This window comes from Nuphar pumila, chromosome 7 (genome assembly GCF_984573655.1).
Source record: "Nuphar pumila chromosome 7, dmNupPumi1.hap1.1, whole genome shotgun sequence".
Classification (NCBI taxonomy): domain Eukaryota; kingdom Viridiplantae; phylum Streptophyta; class Magnoliopsida; order Nymphaeales; family Nymphaeaceae; genus Nuphar; species Nuphar pumila.
In genome coordinates, this window is record NC_143255.1 from 100,359,739 (window position 1) to 100,382,629 (window position 22,891).

At 36.7% G+C, this 22,891-nt stretch overlaps 1 protein-coding gene across 3 annotated transcripts in view; it reads left to right on the forward strand.

The window, feature by feature from the left end:
* Window positions 1-22,891, forward strand: part of LOC149832635 (serine acetyltransferase 2-like) — a 60,280-nt gene that overhangs the window by 9,537 nt on the left and 27,852 nt on the right. For 2 of the 3 annotated variants that reach the window (XM_090014619.1, XM_090014622.1), the window contains exons 2-6: window positions 502-699; window positions 848-931; window positions 1,850-1,945; window positions 2,081-2,105; window positions 2,437-2,531. In XM_090014619.1, the coding sequence (XP_089870745.1) occupies window positions 502-699; window positions 848-931; window positions 1,850-1,945; window positions 2,081-2,105; window positions 2,437-2,531 (498 nt within the window). The remainder of the gene's footprint in view (window positions 1-501; window positions 700-847; window positions 932-1,849; window positions 1,946-2,080; window positions 2,106-2,436; window positions 2,532-22,891) is intronic. The other variant, XM_090014621.1, reaches the window with a different exon arrangement.

Below are 22,891 nucleotides of genomic sequence, written 5' to 3' on the forward strand. Positions count from 1 at the left end.
TGTAACACCCTTAGATGACTGAATGAAGGCTGATGAGTCTCTCACACTGATCTTATTCCTCCCTTCTTGGCTATGATACCATATGGAAAAGGAGAGGAAGATAGCTCAAGAATGAAAAGATGCACAATGAGAAGACCCTTGCTTCATTAGTTTGCAAAATCAGAGAGCAATCAAACTTTAGGGGACTATCCCTCTTGGTTACACAAGACAAAATTAGTTGACTACCTTAACTTCCTACAAAAATACAAAACTACCCCTCAAATAATTATATGTACAAACATAAGTGAGAATAGCATAATAGGCTAGGAATACGTATGGTACAACCCCATATTACCTACACTTCTCAGCATGGCCATAGCATGTTGTGATAATTTAAGTAATTTTTTCCTGATGCATTTTATAACTTGTTATATCAATGAGATATATTCAAGCAAGAAGGTGGAAAATGATGATTATAATCCTCTAACGGGGTGTTTGTATGTTTATTCGTGACTCTATCAGGCAGAGAAGGAGCCACTGCTGAGTAGCTTCCTGTATGCAAGTATCTTGTCTCATTCTTGCTTTGAGAGAGCATTAGGGTTTGTCCTTGCAAATCGACTCCAGAATCCAACGCTCCTAGCTTCACAGCTAATGGATATCTTTGATGATGTAATGATCCATGACGCAGGTATTAGGCACGCTATCCGATTGGATGTCCAGGTAATCATGTTTTCAAGAGTCAAAATACGAATTCTTTTCATGCCTAATAGTTGACCTTTTATACATGTCAAATAGACTTTTTGTTTATATCCAATATTTGACAGTTTATGTGATAATATATGTTCTTTCTTGACTTTTATCATTTAAGGTTTTTGTCTTTGTACTGTCTCAGGCAGTTAAAGATAGGGATCCTTCATGTAGGTCATATAGCTGGGCTCTGTTGTATCTTAAGGTGAGTTTTATAGCATTATGATATTTAACCGTTGCACTTGTCAAGAAATACTCTTTATTGAAGAAGCGATGTTTAGAAACTGCTAAAAACATTTAAAATGCTGTGTTACATGGTCTTTTTATTTTTCATTGTGTACCTAATTAGACAATTTCCAGTTTTAAAAATGATATGGATAGCTAACAAATAGTGAAGATGTTTTCTCATGTCTTTCATATGTTGTTTATGAGGTTTTCACTGCTTTGTAGTTTGTAATATGATATATCACATTTACTCACTGAAAAAGAACGATTTCTAAGATGCTACTACTTGTTACATATTGCATGAAAAACATAATGATGTCAGCCAAATGGATTATTTTGGTTTCTGCTTTGAGCATAACATTCTTCTTCTAACACCATAAGCAACGTTAAAGAAAAGTCAAAGAGACTCCAAGGAGGAATGTTAAGGAGTAAATAAGAATTCTTATGTATAAACTATGAAACACTAAACTAATACTTAGTATGTGGTGGTGCCATGATAGACCAAGCAGACTACCTTGAAACCTTGAATCAATGCTGAAGTTACTAAAATAGCTGTAAAACAGTCTTCCAAAAGGTGAATAACAGAAAGAAACAGAAGTACAGGAGATTGAAAGTCTTATAAGATTCTCGAAAACATGACTTGCTTTTTCTTTCTTTTTTTTCCCTTTTCCTCCAAGTGAAAATCTAGGGTCTAGAGTCAAGAGGATCTCGGATCATCCAGGGGACCGGATGATCTGGTCATTGAGGAACCAACTAGGGAAACAAATCAGTTGCCTACTCTCATTGGTCTATTGTCGACTGGTCTATAAAAGGGTCCAGTTGATCAGATGATTGCCCATCATATTCATAATAAAGTTATGAAGTACATAAGTGATCAATTTTTTCCTTGTTTCCTCAGGGTTACCATTCTCTTCAGTCCTATCGTGTGGCACATGCACTTTGGGCTCGAGGGCAAAAAGTTTTAGCTTTGGCATTTCAGAGTCGAATAAGTGAGGTGTTATCCATTTCTTAACTTAAATATATTTTGCATGTGACATGTATGTGAGTGAGAATTTAATATTTGATTGTCTATGACTGGTAATCCGCTCCTCCTTTAACCTTTGTTGCACCGGTTCATAATGTATTGCAGGTTTTTGCAGTGGATATACACCCAGGTATTTTTATTTTCTTGGATCAGTTAAGTTGTTTCTACATTTGGTTGGCTTCCTATCACTTACATAAGCAAGTTTTTTATGAAGACTATGAATTAATGATATGAATGCTAGTTTTCACCATGACAACATAATCTGGTGATTGTGTATGAATTATTTTGGTCATCATGCCTTGATGGAAAATTGGACCTAACTTTTATCGTTGCCCATGCTTATGTTTCCCATACTCGGGCAGTTGGGAAGATGAACAAATTTCTTTAATTCATTTGTTAAAAGAACCATGTTTTCTTAAATATTTTTCATTACTTTAAATTCATCCTAATTATTCTTGCAGCTGCAAAAATTGGGAAAGGAGTCTTGTTAGACCATGCAACAGGTGTCGTCATTGGTGAAACTGCTATTGTTGGGAACAGAGTCTCAATAATGCAGGCAGGTTCTCTATTTTTTTAGTGTAGATCATTGGAGAGCACCTACCATTTTCTGATTCTTTATGGATAAAGGTTTCACCATTACAGACTTCTTTAGATGCCATAGACTTACTAATTAATATAAAATTATATATGCATGAATGCCATAGAGTCGTGTTTTGACACACCTCTTGGAAACCTTTCATTTGTGGCAAATCATTGTTTGGACCAAAATGTATTCTTTCAAGATAATTGTTGCTGATTGAGATAAATGATATTCTATTAACTAAGAAATCGTTTGTGCTACCTACATACATGTCGCTTACTGAGATTTACATGACTTCACCCCTATTAAATGTGAGCATCCATTACATCATTGAAATGAAAAACATACAATATTAAATAGAATATGCACGTGTAGTTAGAGAATTTTGAAGACTTATTCACAAGGTTGTGCTTCAGCCATGTCAAACATCACATTTGTTGCAGCCTGCAGTGCCACAACAAAAATGAGAGAGCCACAACAAAAACAAGTTATTTCCCTTCTCTTTTTACCAAAGGTGCTGGGTTGAGAGGCCTGATGTTGCTGCCTTCTTTAACCATAAATGGTAGTCTACAAATGATGGTACAAGAGTGGTGCCAATCATGGCCGAAATATTAAATAACAATCATGAATGGGTTACCAACTTACCATTTATGAAAATCTTAAGATTAAATATGAACCATCTAATTGAGTCTGTCAGAACAACCCAAATGCTGTCATAGATGCTCTATGTATGGTTGGTTGCATCTTCATCTCCTCCTCTTTCTCCATGTGCATATTCCCTGTTAGCCTTCGACACTTTTGTTCCTGGCAACTATAATGTGATACCCGTGTGGCATCAGACAAACCAATTGAAAATTGGTAATATATGCATGTTTTTATGTATTGATGTATATTTAGTCTCCAGATGTAAGCGTGAGCAACTTACAGTTGTCCTTGGTTGATGTGCAACAACATATCCTTTTCTAGTACTATGGACTTGAGCTATTAAAGTCTTCTTTCAGCGAGATAAATGGTTAGCCTTGATAGCAAACTCTACTAAGCCAAAATAAGTTTGAACCTAACAACCTATGTCACAAGGACATGGGTAAAAGGACACAAGACACCAATTTTGCAATTTTCTATTAAAAATAGTATACAAAGGGACACAACACGAGGGCAAGTTGAATAATCGTGACATAGCTAACAACATAAGTATTACAAATTTACAATATGAACAATGATGAATAGATCATAACGGTTTGTGGTTCCATGCCATTTAAATTGGAGTTGTCAACAGGTCAGGTTTGGTTCGGACCCAGGTGGAACCAGACCCAGGCCTGATTTAAGATGATGGTACCGGGTCTGGTCTGGGTCCAATCGGACCCACCATAAGAGAAACCATACCCAGATACTATAAGGATTACATAAACCAGACCCGAACTGTACCTGGTAAAATAATATTTTTTTTGTCTTTGTTACATTGAAAAATTGTGAATCTTAGTCGGAAGTCTGGTCGGGACCGGGTCTGGTATGAAATTTCACAAACCATACCAGTCTCCATATAATAATTGGACCTTCTCATTTATTACCCAACCTTACCCTATAGGGTTTGGTACGGGTCGGGTCCGAGTCAAACCCAACCCATTGACACCCTTAATTTAAATGAACTGGTGGCTCATGTTGCAGACTAACTTTGGGTGTACCATGTTAAAGTATATATATATATAGTGAAGGGTAGGTGCTTAATAATACATGCTTAATGGGTTTTTCAGGTTTTTTTTGTTTTATTTTTAAATTCTGAGTGTACAGATGTGATCTATGTACTTGATTTTATAGGGATCAGCTCTTGAAGTGTTTGACTCTGACACATGGGTGGGTTTTTATAAGGTTCGAAAAATCAATGGTCTAAAATCTTTGTAAATTTTCGAGGCTCCAAATATCATTTCTTTCATCGAAAACACATGATCCAGGTGTGGATTCCTCGTAAATCGACCATGCCCAACACATTTATGGGGTCAGAACTGCGAAAAAAACACCAAAAGAGCAGAAAAACCCATTAATCACGTATCATTAAGCATATTTCATCAAGCTCCTTCACTCTACTCTCTCTCTCTCTATATATATATACTTGTAGTTTTGTGTATCCCCCCCCACCACCACCACCACACACACACACACACACACACACACACACACATATTTCTTGATTAAATAAGTAAAACCCATTGGGGGTATTTTAGTCATTTCACCTTATGTAATTAGTTCTATTCATTAGGGGCACTTTAGGGTTTTCTTATTTTTATATTTTATTCTTTTTATCAAGGGTATTATAAACTTTATAATGCCCAACAACTATATTTCTAGTCGTTGGGAGCACTCCTAATGGCTTTAGTTGCTCCTTTTTGTGTATAAATAGGGGATGAATCCCCTCTTGTATGGATTGCTTTCTCAATAAAATCCTATATTTTTATGTTTGTTGTTTGGCCCCTAAGTGGCTTATGCGATTGTAATCTTGTATTTGGCCCATAAGAGGTCTTTGTGCTATTTGCTATTGTGTTCTTGTAAGCCTATAAGAGGTACATTTGAAGTGAAGGAGAATCCATTCAAGAATACGTGGAGGAGGAACGTGAGATCGTGAATTTTATTGCCTTGAAAAGTGGGCATTCATCTTCATTGTCCCTTCTTTTTCTCTTCTCTCTCTATATCTTATCTTTTGTCATTTCTTTGTAACGAACCCAACTGACCCTCGAAAAATAGTGGATTTTTTTTTCAAAACAATTGCGGAAAACCTCACAAGGACCCCAGGTACATCACAAATTTAATATATCCATTCCATAAACCATTCCGTTCATAAAGTCAATTAAAAATAATAAATTGAACTTCATTTAAGTGATCAATAAGTTAAAAGTTCAAAATGTAAAATCGCTTCTATCTAAATCCTGTACACAGGTCAAAACCCAAGCCACCAAGTTACAAGCCTCGAGTCCTCCAGCCAGCCAGTCATACATATCACTGAGCCTCTGTGCCTGAAAAACAGTTTTAGAAAACAAGAACCGAAGTCCTCATACAAATTCCTCTAAAAATCCAACAGTAAAGAAAATATCATAAATTAAATCATGCACAAATTTATCAAAATTAACTTACCATTAAAACATACAACAATATCATGCTAATTCAAATATTAAAAAATGCATGGAACTAATGCTGAACAGTAAAGAATGCATGATTCAATGCACATGCATGAATAACTTCTTAAGTTATTTATCAGAGTTGCTTTTGCATACATGTCCCTATTAAATGCATATAAATTTAATTTTCACTTTTTCTTAAAACCCGCACACTCAAAACGGCTAAAGTTCTCGAGGTTCAAGATAGTTCTCAGTTATAGCTTAATACACAATTTGTAATTTAATTATCGGGTTCCACACTTGTTCATCAACCGATATCAAGAATCCTCACCTTTCATCGGAACATTAGGAATCTTCACTTAATGTCGGGACATCAATAAAAATCCTCAATCATTTATGTCACTTTCTTGGTATAGCAATAACTACAGCTAAGTCAACACCACCACTCACAGGCAAGGTAGCTAAAAACTCTTTAAAACCGTGGTCGTTTTCGAGAACATGAACCTCACGTTGAGTTCTTGGGGACAAAATTGCACACAAAGTTTTAGTATCCTCACGGTACCCTATGACTGTCATTAAAGATTCCTACACTATAGAAAAGACATCTAGGAAGAGTATTATTACACTGTTTGTCTCTTTTACTATTTAATTAAATTAAAAACCTTTACAAAAGAACAATTATGCAAATCCACGTGCAATAACAAATTTTGGGCCCTTGCTCTAACAATTTAATAGTGTAATTAATTTGAAAAACCAATAATTTGTAGAAATCATTTTGCAATGCATAAACAATTTCAATAGTATATGTGCAACACATGCCCCTGACCTACATAGGCCCACCGTGGTTCACACATGACCACTAACATAATCTCAAAAAATGATTCATGCCATTACAAAATTTCAGTGAATATAAAACATACCCAGTTTCACAAATCTATGTTCACAATGCACATTCACAACACAAAACGAACGCACATTTAGTCAAGTACATACACATGCATATAAAAATCTTGCAGACTTATCTATTCATGATAAGATTTATGCATATGATCAACAAACATGCAAACGATCTACTCAATATCAGATTTATGTATATGATCAGGTTTATGCATATGATCAGCAGTCATGCAAATATCTATTTCTGGTTAGTTATATGCATATGATCAGCTGACAACAAACTAATCTATTTAGGATCGAATTTTTGTGAATGATCAGCTTGTTGCAAACATGCATATGATTAAACACCTTTGCCAATTCGGGCCTGCTCGGGATATCGAACATAATTACCGAGCCAAAGCTATGCTACCTCTATGCACAAGACAACACTAGCATGCAGCCAAAAGCAGTGGACAATGAACAATCTTGCACACAAATGTGCAGCACTGGTCAGCCTCCCAGCAGCCCACAAAATTCATAATTACAATTCATTTAACAACATTATATCAGATCGTATGACAACAATAAGAACAATATAATATTCAGCCTAATCATGGCAACATACAGAAAATTTTTCTGACATAATGCTAATAACATAGATCAAAATCGAAATTTCAAGGTTGTTTCGATGCCAGCCCACATGGCAACATCAAACAACTTCATAATGGCCATATCATAGACAAAACCGAGCATAAGCATCTTGCTCATGACCCTCATAGGGGTCGGCTATGAGCTCGACAATAAAACAGCAGGTCATAAAACAACATTAAAAACAATTTTAACCAACCCAATGACATCAAATGCAATTATGATATAAAAGCGACTTTTACAGTCTCGAAGTAGCTATACTATGCAACATTAGCAGGGTTGACAAATATAAAATATCGCTGTCATGCATTATAATAGAAAAATCGGCTCTAAAGATATTTTTACTTTCTCCGGCCAAAGGGGAGGGGTAAGTACATGATAGATCAGACCAGATCTGCATGTGCAAAATCCCTGGCAGATCTACATCAGATCTGCATGTGAAAAAACACAACAAATCTGACCTGGATAGCGAGCCTAAGCTCGGCAAATGGGCACCTGATCTACTTGCTAGAGTCTTGGCAGAGCTGGGTCAGATCTGTATATATATATATATATATATATATATATATATATATGTCACATGGGTGCGGGTGCGACACGGGTGCGGCACAATTTTAAAATTTTTGGACACGGGGACTCGGCAAAATATATATATATATATATATATATATAATTTTATTTTATTTTTAAAATGCCACAGCACAGTCTTTGTGACTGTGCACAGTCACAGGCAAAGTCCACAGCACTGTGACTGTGCACAGTCACAGTCTGTGACTGCAGCACAGTCATAGTCTGTGACTGCATCACTGTCACAACACTGTGCCTCTTTTTATATATATATTTTTAAATAAAAAATATAAAAAATTGGTTTTTTAGGAACATTTTTGTACTCGGTCAAAGTTGACCGAGTCCAAAATGTGGACGGACTCGGCCTGGATTCGTTGATCGAGTCCGACTCGGCGTTGACCGAGTCTGGGTCGAGTCCGAAGCCGCACCCGAGTCCGCACCCGTGTCGGGGCGTGTCGACTCGGGTGCGGCACCTCCTTAGCCGAGTCCGTGTGACACATATATATATATATATATTTATATATATAGATAGATCTGCATGCTTATATGCCAGGCAAATCTGATAACAACAGAAATACAATTTTTATTTTTCAGCTGCATATTTATGTAACAGTTAACCGATCTGAACATGTAAAAAGAAATACATGATAAAAATAAAAAAAATGCTGAACATGTTTCCTTAATGGAATTGATACATGATAAAAATCAAAACCTACATATGCATTAAATCAGAACATGCTTTCTTAAACAGAAACTGCATATACATTTAAATCTGAATACGTTTCCTTAATGAAAATGATACATGATAAACATAAAAAAACTGCATGTACATTAAATTTGAACATGCTTTCCTTAAACAGAAACTGCATATACATTTAAATCGGAACATGTTTCCTTAATGAAAACAATACATGATAAACATCAAAAACTGCATATGCATTAAATCTAAACATGCTTTCTTAAACAGAAACTGTATATACATTTTAATAGAAAATCAGAACTCCATTCTGTTAACCGCCAACGATTTTTTAGCATTTATATAAAGATTGTTTTGATGGCAGTTTTAAGTACAGTCTGATAACAATTTAAAATCAATAGATCTGGACCAGATCTGCGCATTTGTGAAAATTGACAGATTTGTTCAGATCTGTCCATATGCATAGTCGTCCAGATCTGTCCACATGGACATGTGGTAGATCCGAACTTAAGAACATGTACATTAGATCCTTTTGTATTTTTGCTATGCATATATAGAAAAATCGATAGGTATACAAAGAGAAAAAATCATATTTTTGATGCACAAAGAAAATCGTCCATAAAAATAAATCTGCACACACACACACACATAAACTTAACTTAGGTACTCATAAAAATATAAGATTTCTTTCTTTCTTTTTCCACAAAAAACATCACATAAACTTAACTTAGGCTATTTCTCCCCGTTCGAATCGATAAAAGAACCCATACCTTAGTTGAGAAATGGAAAAGAACCAGAAGCATACGTCAGACAATATGAACGGAAGGTGATCCTCTCCTTCTCCTTCTTCTTTCCTTTCGTTTTCCTCTCTTCTCTTTTTTTTCTTTTCCCTCCTTCCTCTCTCTCTCTAGAAAACGAAATCTAGAGAGAGGGGCGAGTTAGACCCTTTTATAATTTTTTTTAGTCTTATAGAGAGAAGGTGACGTCCCTTCTTGAGTTTCTCACCCATTTGGTTTGGAGATGGTAGAACTCTATCTCTGATTTCTTTTTTACTTTTTAACAAATTTATTACTTTATTGTTTTTACTTTTTACTATATTGGGCTCTTCTAGAATCCCTATATATTAGGTAGAGTTTCACAAATGTAGAACAATCTGCATGTTCACTGTACAGCCCCATCTCATATCAGCCCCATCTCTAGTAATCTGCATGTTCACTGTACAGCCCCATTCATTCTAAGGCATTTCTCAAAAGCATACATCTTTGCATTTTCATAAGCACAACCATGATTCGATGTGCATTTTTAGGATTTTAGAATAATCACTTAGACAAATTTAAGCAAGGCAGAAACCTAAAACAATGAACATGCAGATTCTGGTTACACGTGCTGAAGTGGAAGGGTATGGCTGATGTGCAAGTGTACAGAAGCACCAATTTGGTAGGAACAACGTGGGTCAATCATTATCAGTGCAGCAATTCCATCAGACCCTTTATTCTAATCCCATAATGCAGGTGATGTAAGCCATACGGTGTAGGGGACCAATATGCAGGGTGCGGGAAGGTGAAGACACAACATCATCAAGATGCATTATGCAGGAAACAGGGTGATTTCACCCAGCACCTCAGGGTGTCAATATGCAGAACAATCAGTTGGGGATGTTGTAGATGAAGCCACAACATAAATATAGAAGATGCAAGTTAAAATCTAGAGATGCAAATGAGAATGAAAACAGGAAATGAAACAAACGTAAGGATGGCATAAGTTCTGTTAAATCAAATTGTGGCTGAGGCTTGCTGCCATCATGCTAGTTGTTGATGATCAGAGGAAAATGCAGTAGATTTCTCAAACAACATTTGAGGGCATTGGCAATGATCAAAAGTATGGAAAACCACTTGAGTCACAGCAGCTCTATCATTTGAAGGGTGGTGGTACCATAATATACATGGCTGATGCAACCTTGGTTCAAGATCAAATTCAGAAGTTTGATATATGAAAATTTTTACCTGTTCTTTGAATTCACAACACCAAATAGCATATGTTAGTTCAATTGACCCTTTCATTTTTTCTGGATAATTGCAAATAGTCGATATCCGTAACATGAAGAGGATCTTTCAATAACCAAGGATTATAAACCATATTTCCTGTCGTGACTCTTGCTTCAAATGGTGAGTTTTGTTCTTCACTATCAATGTGACTTAGGAATGGGGTATTCACATATGAAGGTAATGCATCTAGAGAATGCAGCGATGATGCAGAATGCTGTTGTGAGACTGAATAACTGAAAACCCAAAGGGATGTTGCTGCAATTGTGGATTGGATGCTGTGCTTGTGGGGAAGTGAGTGTGCAGCAGGTGGATGGGATTACAGGGAGTGAGGGTGATATGATAGGATGCAGATCAAACTAAACATGATAAGATAATATGCAGAAAATCAACACATAACTGCAAAATTAATATGCTATGCGCATGTAGTAAAATATAAGGAATGGTATGCAGTAACTGTTAAAATATGATGTATATATATATATAGATTATGACACATACACATATATATTATCATATATATGTCTGTGTCTATCTATATATATAAATATATATATTTATTTTGTAATACCCGATAGGGGTAATTCTGTCATTTCACTTGTACACGCATATCCTAGATATGCTTCCTTTTTACTTTTTCCTTTTATTCTTTTTCCTTTTTACTTTTTTACTTTTTCTTTTTTATTGTTTGAGAGGGGTCCACATAGAGTCGTTGGACCCCTCCAACGGTCATAAATATGACCGTTGGAGGGGCTCCAACGACTCTATGGGAGCCCCTCCTTGGGTCCCTTGCTGTGTATAAATAAGGGGCATGGCCTCATGTATTCTTCAAGCTTCTTATGAATTTATGACCGTTGGAGGGGCTCCAACGACTTTATGGGAGCCCCTCCTTGGGTCCCTTGCTGTGTATAAATAAGAGGCATGACCCCATGTATTCTTCAAGCTTCTTATGAAGCATTTTATGAGTGAAATATATTTTTTTACCTCTTTGTGTGTTTGACCGCTTTTTTGTGGTTTATTTTGCCCATTAGTGGCCTCTTGTGTATGTGCGTGCTTCCGTGCTTACTCTTGGAGATTTCGCCTCTCTCGTTTGGCACTTCATTACATGGTATCAGAGCCTTGGTTGAGAAGGCTTCATCGGATCCTCTCTTGACAAGTAATATCTCTCCTCTCTCTTGTCTTCAAAATTCTTTTTCTACAAATGACCAACAAAGATGCAAAAATCGATCTCTCATTCAAATTGGATGGGACCAATTACCGCATGTGGGCGGCCGCTATGGAAAATAATCTCAAAGGTAAAAAACTTTGGGGTTACGTATGTGAAACCATTCCGGAACCACAATTGAAGTTAACTAAGTTTGAAGGAGATGAGGAAAAAGCATTGAACTAAGAAGAAAAAGAAAATATTATTCTTGATTACGCTTCTAAAATGGAAGATTGAGAAAGTGAGCATGCTAAAATTCTAGCATGGTTCATGAATAATGTCGAATTGAAGATTTGTGCAAATCTTGCAAAATTCAAGAAGGCTAATGAAGCTTGGTTTTTTATGAAAGGCATGTACACCCAAAGAGACCTTGCTAGGCACTTTTTTCTACAAGAAAAGGTAAGAGCTACCAAGCAAGGTGATATGAGTATTAGGGACTACTATAGTGCTCTATCCTCTTTATGGGATGAGCTTGTTCTTCTTGAACCGCAATGGGAAGGAAGTGCTATTGTCATGAGACAAGAGCAAATGAAAAAAGAGAGGTTCTTTCAATTTATTCATGGGCTTCGTCCCGAATTTGAGCAACTTAGAGGATCTCTTCTTCATAGGGCCTCTACTCCTCTAAGTGACATTTTGGCCGACTTATGTCAAGATGAAACTTGTTTGGCCTTGAAAAGAGATGTTGATGAAGTACATGCCGTGTCTAGACCCGGCAACAATGTAAGATCATATAAACCACCACATTTTTGGAAGAATAATGGCAGTGGAGGAAGAAAAATCACTTGTCATAATTGTAATGAACCGGGCCATATTCGTCCGGATTGCCTTAAATTCAAAAGGAAGGTGGCTTCCGTGGGTGAAACTCCTACAATCATCAATGAAGATTCAAAGAAGGATGGTGACATAAAGGAGTCCATCGCTCATTTAACCGAAACTCTTCAACAATTTATAAAGATGAACTCCTCTACATCATCCTCTTCACCTTCCACTTCCGGTGCTGCCATCTTCTCCTTTCCAGGTATGATTTCTTGGATTCTTGACTCGGGTGCCTCTTTCCATATGACTCCAAATGCATCACTTTTGTCAAAACCAAGTCTCAATAAATTCAAATCATATGTATCCACCGCCGATGGAACATCCTTGAATGTTGAAGGCATTGGAAATCTTGAGAAAACTTATGACCAAAACAAAGAATTTTTTGTTCCCAAAATCCGAATTATTCCAAAACTTAATCTAAATCTTTTTTCCGTTTCTCAAATTACCGATTTTGAGTGTAATGTCTCTTTTTCACTAATCCATTGTTATGTGCAGGATCTCCGGTCCGGGAAGCATATTGGGCAAGGCCATAGAAGAGGGGACCTTTATTATATGGATTTTTTGTCTTTGCCATCCAAATCATTTTGTAATCATGTTCAATCTAAAGATATTGAGACTTGACATAAGAGACTTGGACACCTTAGTATTTCCAAGTTATACCTCTTTCCGTTTTTGGAAAAATTTTGTAATACAAATACATTTACATGCAATGATTGTATTCTTGGGAAAATTCACTCTCTTTCATATTCACAAAGTAATTTCGTGTCAAAAAGGCCTTTTGAACTTGTGCATTACGATGTATGGGGACCGACACCCGTTATGTCCAAAGGGGGCTATTGTTACTATGTTTTTTTTATTGATGACTTTACTAGATACACATGAGTTTACATTATTAAGAATAAATCCGATGTCTTCACTAATTTTAAAGAATTTCACGTTCTTATTCAAAATCAATTTAAAACAATATAGCTATATTTAGATCTGACTCGAGAGGTGAGTACATGTCTAAAGATTTTCAAAATTATTTTAAAACAAATGGAATTTTGCACCAACGATCTTGTCCTAAAACTCCGCAACAAAATGGTCTTGCGGAAAGGAAACATATACATTTAATCGAAACCACAAGAACTCTTCTTGTATCTAAAAATATTCCTAAAAACTTTTGGGCCGAAGCTCTTCTTACTGCAACATATCTTATAAATCGTATGCCCTCTTCTTCTTTAAAAAATGTTTCACCTTTTGAAAAATCATTTAAAATTACTCCAGATTTTAATACACTAAGAATCTTTGGATGCAAATGCTTTGTACTTAGTCAAGGACAAAATAAATTATCACCTAAAGCTCTTGAATGCGTGTTCATTGGCTATGGTGAGAATAAAAAAGGCTATAGATGCTATGATGTTCGAAACAATAAACTGTATGTGTCAAGAAATGTAAACTTTATTGAAGAACAAAATGGTTTCGATATCCACACATCTAGGGAAAACATCGATTATTCTTTTCTATTTGACTTAGCTCCTAGAATTGAGTCCCCTGAGGCAATTATTTGTGATACTACTTGTGATGGCATCTTACATTATAATGATATACCACAACATGATAATGTTTCCCAAAATGAAAACCTTAATGATATAAATGTATATACCCGGCGGTTAGGAAATGAACATCAACCTGCTATTGACAGATACTCTCAAGACTTCTCTTTAGAAGAACCTATTGACAACAATCCACCTAGGAGATCTTCTCGTACCAGTAGGCCACCACAAAAAATTGTGTCTTATGAATCCTTTTCTCCGAATTATAGGACTTGTCTCATGTTAATACATTCGTATCATGAGCCTACCTCTTTCAAGGAAGCTAAAGATCATCCACATTGGATTGAAGCTATGAAAATCGAATTAGAGGCTCTTAACAAACCCAAACCTGGAGCATTATTCCTCAACCATTAGGAAAAAAGGCAATTGGGTGTAGATGGGTATATAAAGTCAAAACCAAATATGATGGGTCTCTAGAAAGATACAAAGCTCACTTGGTTGCAAAAGGCTACGCCCAAGAATATGGGATTGATTATGAAGAAACCTTTGCTCTTGTAGCCAGAATGACTAGTGTACGAACCTTAATTGCTTTAGCCTCCATCAAGCAATGACCGATATATCAACTTGATGTTAAAAATGTGTTTCTAAATGAAACTCTGTGTGAAGAAGTTCTTATGGACCCTCCGCCAGGTCTTGAAATTGGGAAAAGAAATATTCTAAAGTTGAACAAAGCTCTCTATGGTCTTAAACAAGCACCAAAAGCTTGGTATGATCTTTTTAGCAAAGTAGTTCTTGATAATGGCTTTTCCTCATGTTACACAGATACTGCTTTGTTTGTTAAATCTTCTAATGAATACATAACAATTTTGTTGCTATATGTTGATGACATGATTATCACAGGTAATGATAAGAAAGGTATTGATCTTATTAAAAATATTCTTAAGAAAAAAATTGATATGTCTGACCTGGGTTTTCTAAGGTATTTTTTAGGAATTGAAGTTGCATACTCCCCCCAGGGGTATGTCCTATCTCAGATGAAGCTTGCCTCTGACATTATTGCTAAGTCTAGGCTGACAGATGACAAAAGGGGGGAGACTCCAGAAGTGATCAATGCCAAGATGAGAGTCAGTGATGACACTCCTTTAGCAGACCCCATGCCTTACCGTCAATTGATTGGATCTCTAACATATTTATCTATCACCAGGCCCGACATTTCACATGCAGTTCATAGTGCAAGTCAATTTCAGACTGCTCCTTCTACTATTCGCATGGCAGTAGTAATGAGGATTATCAGATACTTGAAAAATTTCATAACTAAGGGAGTATTCTTAGCCTCTTCTTCACCTCTTACTTTACTTGCGTATACTGACTCTGATTGGGGGGGTAACTCCGATGATCGTATTTTTACTACAGGTTATTGTGTGTTTCTTGGTGAGTCACCTATCTCATGGAGGTGTAAGAAGCAACATAAAGTCTCTCTCTCGTCTACCGAAGCAGAATATCGTGCGATGACCACTACCACAACTGAGATTGTATGGTTAAGAAGCTTGCTTAAAGATATGGGTGTCTCATTCTCAACTCCTTCAAAGCTGTGTTGCGACAACAAGAGCTCTATCTATATTGCTAGCAATCACACCTTTCATGAACGAACAAAGCACATTGAGATGAACTGTCATTATGTTCGTGATGAGTTCCTACGGGGCACCATTCAACTCCCATATGTTCATACCGAATATCAGTTGGCGGACTTCTTCACCAAAGCTTTGCCATCGCCTCGCTTCTACTTCCTTCTTAGCAAACTCTCGGTGATTTCACCGTGTGTTTGAGGGGGGTGTTAAAATATGATGTATATATATATCTATATATATTGCTTATGACACATACACATATATATTATCATATATATGTCTATGTGTCTATCTACATATATAAATATATATATTTATTTTGTAATACCCGATAGGGGTAATTCTGTCATTTCACTTGTACACGCATATCCTAGATATGCTTCCTTTTTACTTTTTCCTTTTATTCTGTTTCCTTTTTACTTTTTTACTTTTTCTTTTTTATTGTTTGAGAGGGGTCCACATAGAGTCGTTGGACCCCTCCAACGGTCATAAATATGACCGTTGGCGGGGCTCCAACGACTCTATGGGAGCCCCTCCTTGGGTCCCTTGCTGTGTATAAATAAGGGGCATGGCCTCATGTATTCTTCAAGCTTCTTATGAAGCATTTTATGAGTGAAATATATTTTTTTACCTCTTTGTGTGTTTGACCACTTTTTGTGGTTTATTTTGCCCATTAGTGGCCTCTTGTGTATGTGCGTGCTTCCGTGCTTACTCTTGGAGATTTCGCCTCTCTCGTTTGACACTTCATTACAGTAACATGGTGAACCATGAAATGCTTTAATAAATATACCCACAATGAATATACACAGGGCGAGGTGAACATATCAAGTAATGTGCCATGAGAGGCCAGGTGGCAGGCTATGAACATATCAAGTTACAACAATCCATAGGGAGGCTGTGGGTACATACGAAATCACAACTCATACGAGTGTTGTGAACTTCTAAGTTACGTCAACTCATAAGAGTGTTGTGGATTCACATGGAGTGGCAGCAAAGCCTGGAAGTGTTGTATGTTGAATAGGTGAGCGTGAGGTATAGATGGTGCAGATCAAAATAACTCAAAACAGGAAAACTGATTAAAACAGAAGAAACAGTTAAATCGACAAATTACAAAGATCTAATAAAATGCATAGAATGCGGAAATGGTTTAATGTTTTTCTATTTTAGTTGATTACAGGAATCAAATGCAGAGGTGTACAAAATTATAATTGCATACTGCTAAATAATGAGTAACAGAAAAAAAATGAAATGTAAGGATGCCAACAAAGGGGCTAAAAACAACGACGGAAGGGATGTAGCCAACAAAGGGGCTAAAATTTCTATTGCACGATGCATATCAATACTGCTATATGCAGATTGATGTTGCATATCATGCTTTAATGATAATGGAAAATGACAGGAAGAAAATAACGTATATAAAGAAAAAGAAAATGAGGAAATCCGGGAAATAAAAAAAAATGCTCAAGACACAAGTTTACAGAACGATAAAGAAGGAGATGAAATAGTTACTTACTGTGGTTTATTGTTGTAAGTCTGACCTCCTTCGATCGATTGGGAAGAAAACCAGAAGGGGTAAGAAGAGAAGGGGAAGAAGAAGAAGAAGAAGAGGAGAAGGGGATGATCGAAGCTTGGCGGGGTGAAGCCGGATGAGGCAAATGGAGGGGTGAGAACGGGTGGTCTTTCGATCGACCCCTGGGGTTTCTTTTATAACAAGAAGCCGTTGAGGATTTTTCAAATGTAGTCCCTCTATTTTTAAGAAATTTCAGAAAGGCAATTTTTGAAAGAGGTTTTTAAAAATGATAGTTCTACTTACAAAGTTTTTTCAGAAAAGGAGATGAAGCTATTTATAATTTTTTTTTTTGCATTTTTGAAAGAGAAGCCTAATTTTACAAGGGATTTTAAGAGGGACTTAAAGAAGATGGGGTCCATACAAGGTTCTTAGAAATTTTTATAAAATATTTGCTTTTTAAAATTTGAGGTTTTTGTAAAAAGAGAGTTTGTGAAATTTATTTAAAAATTGAGTTTTTAGAATGGACCTGGATCTGAGATTTTGAGAAAAACATTTGGATCTCGAATTGAGGAAAAGAGAACAGTGGATCCAAATGGATATTAGATGAAATGTCTGAGCCATTAGAAAATTGATTTTGTATTTTTGAATTTTGAAAAACGGAGAATCAAGCTCAGAACTGGATTTGGATATTTGATCAGGATCCGAGATTGGGTCAGATATGGAAATTGAATTTTGGATTTCGGATCTTCAAATGAAAATGATTAGAATTTGATCAAAGGTTGACCCAATTATTCAGAAGATGGGAGGCAAAGGGCAAAAAGAGAATTTTTGATTTTTTTGAAAAATTTGGGGTGTTCACAGTAACTCAATAGTTTCTCTCAAGAATTCATCACGAACATAGTGACAGTCCATTTCGATGTGCTTGGTGCGCTCATGGAAGGTGTGGTTGCTGGCGATATATATTGCACTTTTGTTTTCACAACACATCTTCGAGGGTTTGGAGTTGTCGATGCCCATATCTCTGAGAAGATTTCGTAGCCACAAAAGTCCCATAGTTGTTGTTGCCATAGCTCTGTATTCAACTTCAATAAAAGATAATGAGACCTTATGTTGCTTATTGCATCTCCAGGCAATCATAGAAACCACTTGTGGAGATTCTATCATTTGGATTTCATCCTCAATCAACATAAATATAAGAGAGGATGATGATAGAAATAGCTCTTTAGTTATGGTGTTCTTGACGTATCTGGCGATCCTTAGAACAACACTCATGTGCACAATAGTTGAAGCATGTTAAAATTGACTAGCAGAGTAAACTCCCATCTTCAAGTCTTAATTTAGCATTCACCCTTCAGAAGTTTTTACTTTCTTATCATCTGAAATTTCAAATTTAGCACAAACATCTGCATTCACTTTTATTTGAGAAAGTATGTACCTTCTTGGGGAATAAGCAACTTCAATTCCTAAAAAATATCTTAAGAATCTTAGGTCAATCATATCCAAATTTTCTTTCAAAACATTTTTAACATCACTAACTCCCTGTTTGGCATTTCTTGTTATTATCATATCATCTACGTAAAGTAGAAGAATAACAATGCCTGTACCTGTACTTTTAACAAAAAGAGCAGTGCCGATATAGCAGGAATGAAAATCCAAATTAATCATAACATTATTGAATCTATTATACTAGGCCTTAGGGGCCTGTTTATGACCATACAAGGCTTTTAAAAGTTTAAGTGATTTTCTCTTTTCAATAACAAATATCGGCGGAGGATCCATATAAACTTCTTCATTTAGTTCTCCATTAAGAAAGACATTTTTAGCATTTAAATGATATATGGGCCATTTTTTTTGTTGATGTAACAACTATTAGAATTCTACTACTAGTCATTTTAGCTATGGGTGCAAAAGTTTCCTCATAGTCAATTCCGTATTCTTGGGAGTATCCTTTAGCTACTAACCTAGATTTATGTCATTCTAGAGTTTCATTACTCTTGGTTTTGACCTTAAAGACCTATCTATATCCAATGGTTTTTTTTCAAAGGTAACAAAACTATTTCTCAAGGTTTTGCTTTCTTAAGAGTATCTAGCTCTGTGTTTATAGCTTCTGTAACGACCCCAACTCATCCCCTTTGAAAATGCGGATTTTTTTTTTCTAAAACAGTGCGGAAAACTTCCCAGAGACCCGGGGTCCTCACAGTTCCAATTCCAACTGGATAGCCACAACCCACAAAAGAACTTGCAATTAACATCTATAACTAACCATTACCTTTATTCATGAATTAAAAACTAATCTCAAAAATAAAGTGTCTGACTCAAGTAACTACTGATGACAATAAGCAAATAACAAGAACACTAGATTGAAAAACCAAAACAAAGAGCCACTCTGTCCACAAAGAAGACTGTCAAAACTCGTTGTGACTCTCGCGCCCTCGCAGTAGCTGTCGACTTCACTGATCACCTGTTTCTGCGAAAAACCAACGAAGTAGGGTGTCAGAATCGAAATCCTGAGCACAACTACTTCTTAATGAAACAAGTGAGATAAAGAATGGAGATGAGATATCATGCAACAATTAATGGAAATACATACAAGACAGTTTATAGTAATTGAGAATTTATTCATGCAACAATCATAATTGCTAAGCACGCAAAGACAATAAAGCAGTAGCATCTACTAAAATTTCAGCATGCAACAAGAATTTAACATTCAACATCTACCCTCATGTACTGAGTAAGGAAACCATTAAAGTATGCATGATCTAATGCATAACAGGAAAAATGCATGTCTTTTATGCAATGCATGAATCATTTTATTTTCTTCCATTTAAGTCTTTTGTTTCCTTATGCATGCCCTATTAAATGCATACAACTTTAAGTTTCTCTTTTTAATTACCGTTGCCCGCTGATACACCAAACGGGTACAAACCCCGAGGTTAAGTTACGTTCCCAGGGTAGCTTAGCACACAATTTATATTTTATTACTGGGTTCCAACTTAGCCCTCGACCGAATCGCCTTCGAAACATTAGACCTCCACATCTAATGTCGGGGACACAAGGGACACCCCACGCCCACAAGTGCCACTTCCTTGGTACAAAAAACAACAGTTGTGTCAAACACACCACTCCCGGGTAAAGTGGCGGACTCTCCCTAAAACCGTGGCCAGGAGAAGGAACCTCAATATCGGGTTCAGGGGACCAAAATTAAGCACACGGAGTTTTGTATCCTCACAGTCTCCCCAAGACCGGATTTCTAAGATCCCCATTCTCCAGATGGGTGATCCTAGAAGGTATATTACACTGTGCTTTATTATTTCTTTTATTTAAAATTTAATTTCTTAAGTTTTGCAACATAATATGCAAAAGGAAAGATAAAAGCTCACATCTACCTCGCGAGAGCCATAACAGGACTCTGGCCTGTGGAAACATATAGAACAGTGCAATAAAGCTGAAATATTTTTGAAGCATGATCTTTGAAATGCATTGAAATGAGTAAGGGAAAATATTCCCACAACTCGGGTTTACCAAACCCTCGATGATTCATTTTGATCACCGGAACACTAATACAGGGATCACAAATTCAATACCATCTTTAATTTCTAAGACATATCAGAATTAAACCATGGATGGATTATCATCTCATTCTAACCATTCAAATTAAAATAAGAATGCCTAACAGCATGATAAATCTGATGCCAATTCATTTAAACAATATCAATATTTTCCAACCATTCAAATTAAAATAAGAATGCCTAACAGCATGATAAATCCGATGCCAATTCATTTAAACAACATCAATATTTTCCAATCATTCAAACTAAAGTAGGAATGCCTAACAGCATAATAAATCTGATGCCAATTCATTTAAACAACATCAATATTTTCCAATCATTCAAATTAAAGTAGGAATGCCTAACAGCATAATAAATCTGATGCCGATTCATTTAACAATATTAATATTGTCCAACCATTCAAATTAAAATAAGAATGCCTAACAGCATGATAAATCTAAATGTTTTTCCATAAAATTTCATATCGATATATGAAAACGCAAAATGGGTCAACAAGGATGGATCAGAAGCTAAGAAAATATTTATATTCATAATGGAAGATTAGGATGGATCACAAAGAGAGTTCACTTGATTCGGTTTGAAAGAGAACATACACTGTATGATTCACAGATGCATCATAGTGATATATTCATGTATAAGGAAAAATACAACTTGAGACTTGTTATCTATATAAAAAAAAACATGATTAAACATAATTATCATATCGATACATGAAAACACAAATAAGCCCAAAAGGGCTTATAACTTAAATCCCATCCTTCTCTTACTGACTATAACATAATCCAACAGCTTAAGCATCTTTGTTATTATATATATATATATTTTTTTTATATAGATAAAAACACCCAGCCCAACCCAGCCGACCCTGTCGGCTGGGTCCACCAGCATGTGCACAGGCCCAGTTTGGGCCTGTGTGTGTTGTCAAAAAGAACAGCATACCTGCGACAAGGAACTGATTTTTTTTTTCTTGAAAAGGAGAAGAAACCCAGCCCAACCCAGCCGACCCTGTCGGCTGGGTCCAAAAGCATACACACACCTGCCCCAGCCCAGCCGATCTTGTTGGCTGGGGCTTAGCAGCATATACACAGGCCCAGTGTGGGCCTGTGTATGCTGCCAGCAATCAACAGCATTCTATTTGCACAACTAAGTTTTCTTTTTTTTTTTTTGTTCTTATATACAACAAAGCACAGAAGGTGCAAGGAAGCAACAGTGGAACTGTTCTCCAAGATTTTCCATCGACTGCTACATGGAATCAAACCTCCACCGATGCCCCATTTGAAATCAAAAAGAGGTACCCGTACCTTTTTCACGGTGGTTTTCCGGTGGCTGGAGGCTGCTGTCGTGAAGAAGGGAGGGTGGATGCTGCTGTCGTGAAGAAGGGAGGGTGGATGCTGCTTGCCGCGACCCTCAATGGCAGCCGGTAGCCCACGCTGCCTGACGATGGTGGTTTTGCCCTCCGGCGTGCGCACACCGAGCGAGAGAGAGAGAGATAGGGAACGATGGGGAAGAGAGAGCCCGAGTGAAGAGGGCATAACCCTCTCTTCACCCCCCTTTTATCGACCCCAGGCCCCCTCCTTCCTCGCCGAGATTTAAGGGGGAGGTCGGTTACGCCTTGCGTAATCCCCCCTTCCCCCCTTTCCTTTCCTGCTAGGGCGTATCGGGCGACCCTTATCGGGTTGCCCCTTTCTGTTTGAAAAAGGCTATTAGTTTGGGGTGGGGTTCGGGTTCGAACCCGGGACCCGCAACCCAGCCCCAAAACGAAATGGGTCCACAAGTGTGGATCCTCGAATTAAAATAAAAATTTTAAATTAGAATTTTTTTTCATTTATTTATTATTACCCTTTAAATCAAGATTTCAAATAATCAATCCTAATTACCCCCTCCCCTTTATGAGTCCTGGATCCGTAATGTGAGTCTAGGCCCAAATTGAATTTTTTTTTTTTTGAGATATTTCAAATAAGAAATCTCGGGTTTTACATCTCTACCCCCTTAAAAGAATTTCGTTCGCGAAATTAGCACGTACCAAATAAAAGAGGATAGTGTTGACGCATATCCGCCTCAGGCTCCCAAGTGCATTCATCTAGCCCATGATGCTGCCAACGCACCTTTACAAACGGAATCGTCCTACTGCGCAGTA